At 54.0% G+C, this 13,791-nt stretch overlaps 1 protein-coding gene across 1 annotated transcript in view; it reads right to left on the minus strand.

Annotated features, from left to right (window-relative positions):
• Window positions 1–728, minus strand: part of NUP210 (nucleoporin 210) — an 89,003-nt gene extending 88,275 nt beyond the window's left edge. Inside the window, exon 1 of the mRNA XM_066347172.1 lies at window positions 526–728. Within this exon, the coding sequence (XP_066203269.1) occupies window positions 526–698 (173 nt within the window). The 5' untranslated portion in view covers window positions 699–728. The remainder of the gene's footprint in view (window positions 1–525) is intronic.
• Between the last annotated feature and the right edge of the window lie 13,063 nt (window positions 729–13,791).

A 13,791-nucleotide genomic window follows, 5' to 3' on the forward strand; every position in this document is an offset into this window, starting at 1 on the left:
CCCACACAGGCCTCCCAGATGTCTGCACTGACCCAGTTCCCACGTCCGTGCGGCGCCCGGGGCGAGTCCCCCTCGCTCGCCTTGTCCACCTGCTCCCTGCAGTCCAGAACAAGAAGGCTACAGAGGCCGGTGCCGGGCCGGCAACTCCGGACAGTCCCTGTCCCTGCCGGAGAGGTCCTGAGAGCGCCGTCCCGGCCCAGGCCCACGGGGCGGGCCCTCCTCCTCCTCCTCCTGGACAACCCGCACACGCGCAGGTCACGCCGGCCGTGCAGCGGCGGGCTCCGTGCCCGCGGGGCAGCGCCATGCGCAGTGGCGGCCACCGGCGCGCACGCCGCTGGGTCACGCTGGGCCGGAGGGAGGCTGGGCCGGGCTGCCCGCCGCACCTGCCCCGCGGGTCTGCTGGGGGCGCCCCGCCTGTCCCTGTCCCTGTCCCTGTCCCCGCCCCACGGCGCGCATCGCCTCCCCCGCGCGCGGTGCACCTGCGGCGCCCGGCAACTCCCGCCCCGGGCCGCGGCCGCGCCTCACCAGCGGTAGCAGCCCTCCGAGGCCTCCAGCGTGAAGTTAACGCGCGTGGTGCGCGTGAAAGGCAGCAGCACTTTGGGGATGTTGAGCTTGGCCGCCGCGGCCGTGGGGCCCAGCAGCAGCAGCGCCGAGAGCGCGAGCAGCGCTCGCGCCAGCCCGCGGGCCCGCGCCGCCATCCTCGCCACCTTCGCCGCCGCGCTCCCCCCGCCGCCCGCCCCCACCTCCGCGCGTCCCCGCCCCGCCCCGCGGCGCCGGCCGGCCAGCAGGTGACAAGCGCGGGAGCCAGAGGGGCGGGGCGAGGCCGCTTCCTGGGCCTCTGCAGGGCGCGCAGCGCGGGCATCGGGGACGCAGCGCGGGAACCGGGGGGGGGGGGGGAGCCCAGCTCCCGGCGCCGCGCTCGCTCGCAGCCACGCGGGGCGGGGTGGGGGCTGCGGGGCGGACCCCCGGAACACGCAGTCGTGGGGTGAGATGAGCGCGCCCTGGGCCACGGCGAGTGGCGCGTGCCCGAGCCGCCGCAGCGGGTGGGAGCGATGGGGCGCGCGCCCGCGTGAGGAAGAACCTGGACGCGGCGCGCGCGCCTGCGGGACACCCTGCACGACTCGGGCAGCCCTGAGAGGCTCTCTGGCTTCCACGCTCACACCCGCTGGTTTCAAACTATGCGGAGGACCCTGGTCGGTTGGTTCGTTGGCCAGTGGTAGAGCATTGACCTGGCGTGCAGGAGTCCCGGGTTCTATTCCCGGCCAGGGCACACAGGAGAAGCGCCCATCTGCTTCTCCACCCCTCCCCCTCTCCTTCCTCTCTGTCTCTCTCTTCCCCTCCCGCAGCCAAGGCTCCATTGGAGCAAAGTTGGCCCGGGCTCTGAGGAAGGCTCCATGGCCTCTGCCTCAGGCGCTAGAATGGCTCTGGTTGCAACAGAGCAACGCCCCAGATGGGCAGAGCATCGCCCCATGGTGAGCATGCCGGGTGGATCCTGGTCGGGCGCATGCGGGAGTCTGTCTGACTGCCTCCCTGTTTCCAGCTTCAGAAAAATACCAAAAAAAAATAGAAAACAAACTCTGTGGAGGCTCCACGTGTCAACATGGAGCCTCCAGCCACCCCCGAGTGGTGTCCAGGCTCTGCTCAGCTCTCCTGGGCGTGGACGGGGCACACAGGACTTAACCCCATGCCCACTCCAGCCTGGAGCTCAGTCCACATGCAGAGGGACAGCACCCAGGCAGTCTGGAATGAGGAAGTGCCAATGTGGGCCTCACCCAAGACCCTGCCTCCCAGGAGAGAGACCCTGGGTCGTCTGCCAGGGGAAGGAGACCTGCCGGGGCACTGAGGGCCCAGTGGGCGCCAGGAAGTCGTTAGGGTCCCTGTTTCCCAGGAGGAAAGGGTTGAGTGGCCCAGAGATCACTCAGCCAACCGGGACAGCGCTGGGCTCTCTGATCCCAAAGCCCTTGTTTTAGGCGTTGCACTTACTGTCTTCCAGAAGCCCTGGGGGTGGAGGGGGGTCTTACAAAGGGCAGATAAGGGCATCAGCACCCCCAGAGCACGGTCTCACCCTCACCCACCCCCAGAGCACGGTCTCACCCTCACCCACCCCGAGAGAGGAAGTTCATCACTGAACTCATCTGCATGCAGACGTCCCTAGCAGGTTTTGTGCTCTGTGGTTTGTTGTTTTTTTTTGTCATGAATTGCTTGAAGGTGGGCTCAGCAGGCAGCAGGAGCACCGCGGTGGGGAGGTCAGGAAGGGCGCAGGGTGAGCAGGAAGTGTGTGCTGAACTGTAAGCAGGGAGGCACCCACTCTGCGGCCTGAGGCCTGCCCAGGAAGGAGAAGCTAGGTTTCTGGTCCTGCTGCATAAGGCTTCTAGGAGGAGGGCGGCTGGGTGTAGACACCTCACTGGGCTTCAGAAAGGCCCAGATGGGTCTGAGCCTGCCCCTCAGGAGTCACTGGGGTTTTGGGTGGTGATCAGGAATGGCTTGGGGTCACCCTTAAAGCCAAAGGCAACACAGCCTACCACAGAGGGGCGTCTGTGAGGACGTCTCTAGTTCCGGTTTGCCCACGTGTGCTGATTCATTGCACAGTCGGATGGTTTACCTTAAAAAGGCCAACAAGGGCTCACAGTGGAGGTGAATCCTGCTGGCTGTCCCATCACCCAGGACCTCTTGGCGAGCAGTGTGAGTTTTCTGCTTGAGTGAGCTTCCAGAGAACATGTATGTGCACACACACACACGTGGACACTTAGAAATCAAGACACAACTTGTGTGCCAGTTCCGCCACCTGAACCAGCAAACCAGAAGCCTCGCCAGGCAGGGACGTGTAAATAAAGGAGGCCCTGGCCGGTTCGTCCGGAAGTCAGTGTCGGCTGGGCATGTGGATGTCCTGGGTTCGATTCTCAGTCAGGGCACACAGGACACACAGGAGAAGCGCCCATCTGCTTCTCCACCCCTCCCCCTCTCACTTCTCTCTCTCTCTCTCTTCCTCTCCTGCAGCCATGGCTCCATTGGAGCTAGTTGGCCTTGGGTGCTGAGGATGACTCCATGGCCTCTGCCTCAGGTGCTAAGAAGAACTCGATTGCTGAGCAACAGAGTGTTGGGCAGATAAAATGTATTATGCTCACTTTGTTAAAGAGGCCGTTGCCCAGGTGATATTAATGTGTGTTGGGGTGGGCTAAAGGCAGGCAGAATCCTTGTAGCCTGGGGCTTGGTTTTGGGATTAAGCCTTTCCCACCCTTTTTGGTGTAAGGTGGTACAATCCTATCATGCCTCAGAGAAGTGACTTTGTATTAAGAGACTTCCCTGTTATGTATATTGGATTAAGGGTTTGGATTTCTACACTATAAAATGGGGACGGAACGAGAGTTTGGCTCTTGGTTCCTGAGGTTAGCATGAGAGAGCGGAGAGAGTAGAGCCAGCAGCTAAAGGAGGCCACGTGGAGGAGGCCAGGAGAAGCAGCCAAGATGGCGGAGTGCTGAGTGAGATGCCAGTTTGTGTAGAGTTTGTATCTGGGATAAGGAAGGAAATGGGGAACTGAGGAGAATAAGGTTGGTGAGCTAGAAACCTTTGATTCTAGGAAACTCGGATAAGTCAGTGGCTTTGTGAGCACTGAGTGTGACTGGGTTTTGGAGCCCAGTGTGTATTTTTACTTGCCCGCCGGGTGCAAGGTAGGATTAAAGGTTATGGCCCACCAGTTTTTGGCTCCGCTGTTTCTTTACCGACTGTCCGAATCTAATGCGAACCTGCAAGGGCCGGGCTGCTCTGATGGTGGCCCTGGCCGCGGCTGCTGGCTTTACACAGAGCAACATCCCAAATGGGCAGAGCATCACCCTGTTGGGCAGATAAAATATATTATGCTCACTTTGTTAAAGATGGCACTGCCCACGTGGAAGCCCGTTGCCCAGGTGATTGCTTGGGATGGGCGTGATTGTATTAATGTGTGTTGGGGGAGGGCTTTCATGCCAAAAGGTTTTAAAAGGAAGAGAGATCACATTCCGGGAGAAGAGTGATTACGTTCTAGGAGGAGCCCATGCTTGAGGAGAGCAGAGTAGGGCCATGTGGAGAGGAGAAGCAGCCAAGATGGCGGAGTGCTGAAGGAGAAGCCAGTTTGTGCAGGGTTTGTGAAGAGAGAAGGAAGGAGATGGGGAACAGAGGTGAATAAGTCTGGTGAGCTAGAAACCTTTGATTCTAGGTGTTGGGCAGATAAAATGTATTATGCTCACTTTGTTAAAGATGACACTGCCCACGTGGAGGCCTTTGCCCAGGTGATATTAATGTGTGTTGAGAATCCTTATAGCCTGAGGCTTGGTTTTGGGATTAAGCCTTTCCCACCCTTTTGCATGTGGGGCGGTACAATCCAATCATGCCTCAGAGAAGTGACTTTGTATTAGAGACTACCCTATTTTGTATATTGGATTAAAGGTTGTGAAGCTACACTATAAAATGGGGGCAGAACAAGAGCTTGCGCTTTTGGTTCCTGAGATTAGCATGAGAGAGCAGAGAGCAGAGCAGAAAGAGGCCACGTGGAGGAGGCCAGGAGAAGCAGCCAAGATGGTGAAGTGCTGAGTGAGATGCCAGTTTGTGTAGAGTTTGTATCTGGGATAAGGAAGGAGATGGGGAACTGAGGAGAATAAGGCTGGTGAGCTAGAAACCTTTGATTCTGGAAACTCGGATAAGTCAGTAGCTTTGTGAGCACTGAATGTGAGTGGGTTTTGGAGCCCAGTGTGTGTTTTTACTTGCCCGCCGGGTGCAAGCTAGGATTAAAGCTGATGGCCCACCAGTTCTTGGCTCCATTGTTTCATTACTGTCTGTCTGAATCTAATGCGAACCTACATGGGCCAGGCGGCTGTGATGGTGGCCGTACCTACTGGCTTTACACACCCCTAGTGGGCTTGATGGGTGGATCCTGGTCTGGTTTCATGCTGGAGTCTGTCTCTCTGCCTCCTCTCCTCTCACCGAATAATAAAAACAGAAAGTAAATAAATGGGACCAGGCAGGACATTAGAGGACTGATGCCCTCTGACCCACTGGGTCTGGAGACCCTGTGACCGACCATCTCTTTCCAGATCTTCTGATTATTGAGGAAAAATCAGGAATGGGATCGTAAGGAACGACATTAATTCATTGAAAATGAACATACACACTTCTGGACACTCATTCCAAAGCAATGGAAACTCACGTTCACACAAAAACCTGGGTACAATGTTCATAGCAACGTTAGCCCTCATAACCCAGAGCTGGAAACAGCACCGACGTCTTTCCATGAGTGGTCGTTGGGACTGGGGTCCGGCCCCACCATGGAATACGACTCAGCGAGAAAGGAAGGAGCTGTGGTGATGTTCACAGCTCGGGAGGATCTGTGGGGCCGAGTGAAAAGCCACCCCAGGATGTGACATCCGGTGTAATTCCATCCATATAACGTTCTTGAAGTGGCAGAATGGCCACAATGTAGAGCAGATGAGAGACTGGCAGGGGGAGGGCATGAGAAGCCCGGTGGTGGTGGAATGCCCGGTACCTCAGCCATATTGATGGCAGTGCCCTGGTCACGATGCTGCCCTGTGGTTTTTGCAAGGTGTCACCGCTGGGCGACCTGGGTAAAAGGTGCCTGGGGGGGGGGGGCCTTCTTTGCTCACAAAAAGTGAGGGGATCAGGGGATGTGCAGATACTCTAGGACTTCCAGCCTTTTGCAGAGTGCATTTGCACCAATGAAATACAAGCTGGTTTTGCATCTCACTTGCATAATCGAACCACTTTCTCTGACTTGTCGTTTGCTTTTCTGATGTTCTTGTTTAATAAAGAAAACAAATGCTTCCTTTTTTTTTTTATCTCTTCATATTCATTGTGAAATATCCCCTCATTTTTGTGAGCAGTCTGTATGATCTCTTACCACTGCCTCTGAATCTACAGCTATCTCAGAAACTGAAGTGTGATCGCACAGACAGGAAGCGGACACACAAACAGGCCTCACGAAAGGATCCGGGTTGGACACAGCCTGCCGACCACCTGTGTGCTTAATTCAAGGCTGTCGGGGGAAAGCTCCTCGGCCAAACAATGACCGACGGGAAACAGCCAGGTGATGGACAGACATGTTCCCCCATTTGAGAGTTCCCCCTTGATGCTGCCCTGAAATACGTCCCCTGGACCCCTCGTTCCGCTTGCCTATGAACTGATCAGGGATGATTGTCTGGGGCAGAGCCAGGGGTTACCCCGCCTTTTCTACGGGGTCTGTGTCCAGCCCGGGACATGGACCTTCTTCTCTGAGTGTCAGATGCTTTAGCTGAGACTCAGGGAGGCAGTGGGCAGTGGTCTGAGCAGACCATCTGCCTCAGGGAGAGAGGCCCTCCGGGACGGGAGGGAGCCCGGATTTGTGCGAGATGGCGGTCTACCTGACAGATAAAACGAGATGGGAAGGCCCTGGCCGGTTGGCTCAGCGGTAGAGCGTCGGCCGGGCGTGTGGGGGACCCGGGTTCGATTCCCGGCCAGGGCACATAGGAGAAGCGTCCATTTGCTTCTCCACCCCCCCCTCTCCTTCCTCTCTGTCTCTCTCTTCCCCTCCCGCAGCCGAGGCTCCATTGGAGCAAAGATGGCCCGGGCGCTGGGGATGGCTCCTTGGCCTCTGCCCCAGGCGCTAGAGTGGCTCTGGTCTCGGCAGAGAGACGCCCCGGAGGGGCAGAGCATCGCCCCCTGGTGGGCAGAGCATCGCCCCCTGGTGGGCGTGCCGGGTGGATCCCGGTCGGGCGCATGCGGGAGTCTGTCTGACTGTCTCTCCCCGTTTCCAGCTTCAGAAAAATACAAAAAAAAAACAAAACAAAAAAAAAAACGAGATGGGGAGACGTTTCCTGCGACTTGTATCAGTGGCCCCCACATGTTTGCCATTTCCTAGCCGCCCCCCAAACACCTCACGGTACTGGCTGCTCTGCCCTTTCAGTCCAGGATGTTTACATCCACGCATTTCAGAAGAGGACTTGGTCGCTTCTGTCCCTCGAAAAACAGTGTGAGTTGCCAATGTAGACGTCACCATAATATAAACACCACGAAACAAAGGGCCCACGTCAAGTTGGGAGTAGATACCATCTCCCACATCTCAGAGCCCCAGGCCTGCGCTCACCATTCATCCAGGGCAGGGGTCCCCAAACTACAGCCCGTGGGCCCTCATGCGGCCCCCTGAGGCCATTTATCCGGCCCCCGCCGCACTTCAGGAAGGGGCACCTCTTTCATTGGTGGTCAGTGAGAGGAGCATAGTTCCCATTGAAATACCGGTCAGTTTGTTGATTTAAATTTACTTGTTCTTTATTTTAAATATTGTATTTGTTCCCGTTTTTTTGTTTTTTGTTTTTTTTTTACTTTAAAATAAGATATGTGCAGTGTGCATAGGGATTTGTTCATAGTTTTTTTTATAGTCCGGCCCTGCAATGGTCTGAGGGACAGTGAACTGGCCCCCTGTGTAAAAAGTTTGGGGACCCCTGATCCAGGGGGTGACCAGGCCCTCGACAAGGTCAAGACGTGGCCGCCCCAACCTGGGCCTTTCTGCTTGGACATTTGAGGGGAGGTTCAGAGAGTATTTAAAAGGCAAAGAGGTTTTTCTTAGTGGGATTGTCACATTAGAGCCTACCCTCCGTGCCTTTGTAACGAATATAAACGTACATATTTAACGTTACAGCGGGGACTCTGAATCACGTGCAATGGTAGATGAGCATGAGGAAGGCCCGTGTGTGCCTTGTCTGTGCCTTGACCAGGCAAGCCCAGGGTTTCGAACCGGTGACCTCAGTGTCCCAGGTCAACACTCCACCCACTGCACCACCACAGGTCTATAATGGCTTTTTTTACCCTATAAATAACACTGGGTTTTTCCAACATAGTTAAAGTTTCATATTTCCACTATCGCATCAATATACTTGTTGTTATTTATTAAATAATGGCAGATCATAGATTTATATCATACTGAAGCCGAGAGCAACCGACACACCTACTCAGTTTAAAGATGAGGAAACGGCTAGACATTAGTGACTTGTCACGAGTTTCTAGAACTCAATTCTTTTTTTTTTTTTTTAGTATTTTTTTAAGTATTTATTCATTTTAGAGAGGAGAGAGAGTGAAAGAGAGAGAGAGAGAAGGAGGGAGAAGCAGGAAGCATCAACTTCCATATGTGCCTTGACCGGGCAAGCCCAGGGTTTTGAACCCGGGACCTCAGCATTCCAGGTTGACACCTTCCACTGAGCCGCCACCGGTCAGGCGAATTCAATTCTTTTTTAGATTAATTAATTAAACTAGATTTCTCCCGTGTGGTTACTGTCTGACTAGATGAACTAATAAGCAGTATGACTTGGGTTTTTTCATAATTCACTTCATTGCGATTTCTATGATGGTTTCCATTGGAAATATCAATAATTCAGCCACCCAGACCTGAGGCCACAGTCCACGGCCAGTCCTGCTGCCTCCGCATCCAACCCCAGTGGGCGTCATTTCAGAACCAATTCCAGACTTCCTCTCATCTCTGTTTCTGTGATACACATCTCTAATAGATAAGGATACTCTCACCACAATACTAATATCACATCTAAAAAACTGATAATGATGCCTGGCCTGTGGTGGCGCAGTGGATAAAACATCGACCTGAAACACTGAGGTCGCTGGTTCAAAACCCTGGGTCTGCCTGGTCAAGGCACATATGGGAGTTGATGCTTCCTATTCCTCCCCCTTTCTCTCTCTCCCTCCCTCTCTCTCACTCACTCTCTCTTCTCTCGAAAATGAATAAATACCAAAAAAAAACACAAAAAACTGATAATGATTCCTCAGCCGTAAAGGAGCCAAAGTTCAAATTTCCAACTGCCCCATAAACTCATTTCCCCCCCCACAGTTTGTGTCCTAAGAATTAAGATCTAAGTAAAAATCGCACGTGGCAATTGGTTGGAATGAGCTTTTCACCTCGAAGCCCCCCTCCGCCTCTCTCCCGCCTTGCGATTTCTGTGTGGTCCTTTACCTTCTGATGAGATGTTCCGTTTTAGGGCACACCTGTGCTGAGTCCCGTTTCCTTCGTGCCACCCACTTGCGGGCACGGCCACAGCAGCAGAGAACTCCCTGTTACCCGAGGTCGTGGACCCTGGACACCTTGGAAAGAGGGGCCCACCAGGAACCTGGACACCATCTCTGAGCTGGAAAGGCCCATGTTTGGAAAAATAAAAGTGAAAATCACCAGGGGCCTTGGAATGGCTTCGGTCCTGGCAAGATATTTTCTAAAACGTTATCACGTGTACGATAACGGTGCCGTTTAGTGACAGAAATTGCTGGTTTTTGTCCGTGCTCAGACAGGCTGCCCGCCTGCAGGACCCAGTTTCTGTCCGTGCCCTTCCCCTCGGGTCAGTTTTCTCACTCCTCCCGTGCTCGCCGTCTGCCAGGGCCAGTGATGGCTCGTCTCGGCTTCCCGTGGGCCGCCACGCCCTCTGTCCTCACCCCAGTTGCCAGGGGACAATGGCCGTGGGGTAAACTGGGTGCAGCCCCACACGGTGAGGCCCACTTGAAAGCTCAGGCGTGGGCGTGTTAGCCCGTTAGCCCAGCTGGCTAAGCCTGGCACTGGCACAACCCTGACTGGACACACAAGGGAGTCTTCAGACATCACCAGGCCACCAGATCTGGACGAGGGCTGGTCTTATTCCTGATTTCTCAGGACGGCTCCAGCGTACCAGACAGCTCCACACCGGTGCCAGAGCGGTCAACACAAGTCATAGTGTACCTACCCCTCGCTGGCTGGCCCTTCCGAACCTCCCAGATGCCTCTGGCCGAGATTCCAGACTCCTCAGTGTGGTCCTCGGGCCTTCCAGGTGTCCCGGCTCACCGCACAGCGTCGTCTGTTACTTCTGCCGCCTGCACGCCCTGGACACACCTGCATACGTCACACCTCCAGTGACACACCTGGTGTGTCTGACCACCTAGTGAGGGTCATTTTCTCACACTCCTCCTTTACAAGACAAAATTGCTTCAGTGATACACACTAAAGGCAATAGAATAATGGCTGAAAAAAAGATTTTTTGTTGCTGTATTTTTCTGAAGCTGGAAACGGGGAGGCAGTCAGACAGACTCCTGCATGTGCCCGACCAGGATCCACCCAGCATGCCCACCAGGGGGCGATGCTCTGCCCATCTGGGGCGTCGCTCTGTTGCGACCAGAGCCATTCTAGTGCCTGAGGCAGAGGCCACAGAGCCATCCTCAGCGCCCGGGTCAACTTTGCTCCAATGGAGCCTTGGCTGCGTGAGGAGAAGAGAGAGACAGAGAGAAAGGAGAGGGGGAGGGGTGGAGAAGCAGATGGGTGCTTCTCCTGTGTGCCCTGGCCGGGAATCGAACCCGGGACTTCCACATGCCAGACTGACGCTCTACCACTGAGCCAACCGGCCAGGGCCATTTTTTATTTTTCAATTACAATCGACGTACATTATTATATTTGTTTTGGGTGTGCAACTCAGTGATGGAACATTTCATAACTTGCTAAGTGATTGTCCTACTAAGTCTCATGCCCACATGACACCACACGTAGTTGTTACAGTATCATGGACCGTCTTCCCTGTGACTGTTCTGTAACCACCAATCTGTACTTTGTAATCCCTTCACCTTCCCCTCCCCCACTGACCCTCCCACCTGGCAGCTGTCAAAATGTCCTCTGTCTCCATGAGTCTGTTTCTGTTCTGCTTGTCCATTTATTTCGTTGTTTAGATTCAATTATTGATAGATAGGCATCTATTGCCATTTTGCTATGGAAGGAGAAGCCAGAGGCCCCTCCCCCTCCTCCACCGAGGAGGAAGAAGTGGGAAGAATGCAGGGGAAAGGGGGCCAGCAGGGGTCACTGCTCCCCACAGTTCTCTGAAAAGGTGCATGAGGCAACTTGCTACACAGAGAAAGGAAGATAGAACTTACCTGAAAACCCCTTCCTCTTCTTTTTCTTAAAAGTTTTTAAGACCTTAATTTACAAATTCCAAGGCTTATTAATTCTGACCTCACCTCAACTCACCCTCCCCTCCTGGAGTCATGGGAGTGATGTATATACCTTTAGACCAGGGGTCCCCAAACTTTTTACCCAGGGGGCCAGTGTCTCTCAGACTGTTGGAGGGCCGGACTATAAAAAAACTATGAACAAATCCCTATGCACACTGCACATATCTTATTTTAAAGTAAAAAAACAAAATGGGAACAAATACAATATTTAAAATAAAGAGCAAGTAAATTTAAATCAACAAACTGACCAGTATAGTATTTCAATGGGAACTATGGTCCTCTCACTGACCACCAATGAAAGAGGTGCCCCTTCCGGAAGTGCGGCGGGGGGGGGGGCAGATAATTGGCCTCAGGGGGCCACATGCGGCCCGCGGGCCGTAGTTTGGGGACCCCTGCTCTATACAAAGGGATTGTGAGCCCCTTGCATGAAAACCTGTGTTCTGTAAAGCAGTGGTCCCCTACCCCCGGGCCGCGGATCGCTACAGGTCCATGGGCCATTTGGTACCGGTCCTCAGAGAAAGAATAAATAACTTACATTATTTCCGTTTTATTTATATTTAAGTCTGTACGATATTTTATTTTTTATTTTTTTTATTTTTATTTTTTGCATTTTTCCGAAGCTGGAAACGGGGAGAGACAGTCAGACAGACTCCCGCATGTGCCCGACCGGGATCCACCCGGCACGCCCACCAGGTGCTACGCTCTGCCCACCAGGGGGCGATGCTCTGCCCCTCCGGGGCATCGCTCTGCCGCGACCAGAGCCACTCTAGCACCTGGGGCAGAGGCCAAGGAGCCATCCCCAGCGCCTGGGCCATCTTTGCTCCAATGGAGCCTTGGCTGCGGGAGGGGAAGAGAGAGACAGAGAGGAAGGAGGGGGTGGGGGTGGAAAAGCAAATGGGCGCTTCTCCTGTGTGCCCTGGCCGGGAATCGAACCCGGGTCCCCCGCACGCCAGGCCGACGCTCTACCGCTGAGCCAACCAGCCAGGGCCACAATGTTTTATTTTTAAAAAATGACCAGATTCCCTCTGTTACATCCGTCTAAGACTCACTCTTGACGCTTGTCTCGGTTACATGATGCATTTAGCCGCCCCACCCTAAAGGCTGGTCCATGAAAATATTTTCTGACATTAAACCGGTCCGTGGCCCAAAAAAGGTTGGGGACCCCTGGTGTGCAGGGACTATAAGATGTGAGAAAGCTGACTTTGGGGAGCACGTGTTTGGTTGCCTTGGGGGTCACGCTGCTCTGACGGCTGAATCCATCCTACTTCCTTCATCGAGTTGTCTGGGCGTTTTTGTCCTCCTTTGATTCCTGCAATATAATTGTTTATAGTTTTTTCTTTTTCCCCCCTTTTCCTTTTTAAAGACGACCTTTTACTATTTCTTGTAATGTTAGTTCGGTGTGGATGAGCTAACTCCTTTAGCTTTTCCTTGTCTGAGAAGCTCTTTTTCTGTCCTTTGATTCTAAATGACAGCCTTGCTGGGTAGAGTCGTCTTGGTTGTGGGTCCCTGCATTCCATCGCTTTGAATATTTCTTGCCAAGCCCTCTGGCATGCGGAAGATCCTGGACACGGTCCTGGACATGGACATGCAGGGCCAGCCCCCACACGGAAGTGACCGCTCACCTTCCTGGTCACCAGCCCTGATCCAAGCCTGCGGGGAGCCCACGGGGTCACCTCATTAGGATGAAAGACACTTCTGTCACTCAGGGGACCCCAAGGGGCTTCAGGGACCCTGCGGGGAACCAGGTCAAAGACCAAATACTGGGACAAAAGATGCTCCGAGGAGTCTTGGAACTTTGGAAATAAGAAGAGTTTCAGGAGCTCTGTGCCAGGAACTAGGGACAGAGACCCAGACAGACTTTGTCTTATTTTCTATTATTTTTCAGTAGCTAAGTAAAACCATCTCCGTTTTACAGATCTGGACAGTGGCTTCTGAAAGGTCACCTGACCCCTTGGTTGAGATCCGGGATGTTGCTCCAGAAATGCCCGATGACAGAGTTTTTAAAGCTTAGAATTCTTGTTTGTTTCTATTCACTCTGAGTGTGAGAGAGCCGTGGACACAGGCGCTGGGCCGTCTGCGTCATCTCTTTCTACACTAACTAGTCTCAGGGTTTATTGGTTGTTGTTGGTTTTATTTAATTTATTTGTTTTTGTCTAGAGTGAACTCAGGGATACTCTGACCCCAGGTTATTAAACATGAATAATAATAATAATAATAATATAATCAAAGTGTGCGGGGGCTGCCACACAGCAGTCTGTTGTTGCTGACTGCCATCTCTGACCCTGTGCTGGGAGGAAGCGTTTGCCCGTCACAGAGCTGAAGGTGCCCGTCAGCAGGGGCGGGCTGTGGTTGGACGCTACAGAGCTGCCACAGGGACAGGACAGGCGTAGAGGGTACATCAGGCTCCTCTCCTCCCAGCAGGAGACAGCTACACCCTCTGTGTGCACTCCGCTCTTTTTCAGAGGCTGTTTTATTCTGTGATCTTTCCACCTCGCTAAGAATCAAACCACGGGACGTAGCAACGGGAAGAGTGCTTTCACGAGGCCCAGCAGGTACGTACCTCTCCTGTCCTTCCTCAGGGACAGAGGAGCCCACAGCCCAGAGACACACAGCCACGTACCTCTCCTGTCCTTCCTCGGGGACAGAGGAGCCCACAGCCCAGAGAAGCACAGCCACGTACCTCTCCTGTCCTTCCTCGGGGACAGAGGAGCCCACAGCCCAGAGACACACAGCCACGTACCTCTCCTGTCCTTCCTCGGGGACAGAGGAGCCCACGGCCCAGAGACGCACAGCCACGTACCTCTGCTG

The sequence above is a fragment of the Saccopteryx leptura genome, chromosome 8 (genome assembly GCF_036850995.1).
Source record: "Saccopteryx leptura isolate mSacLep1 chromosome 8, mSacLep1_pri_phased_curated, whole genome shotgun sequence".
NCBI lineage: Eukaryota > Metazoa > Chordata > Mammalia > Chiroptera > Emballonuridae > Saccopteryx > Saccopteryx leptura.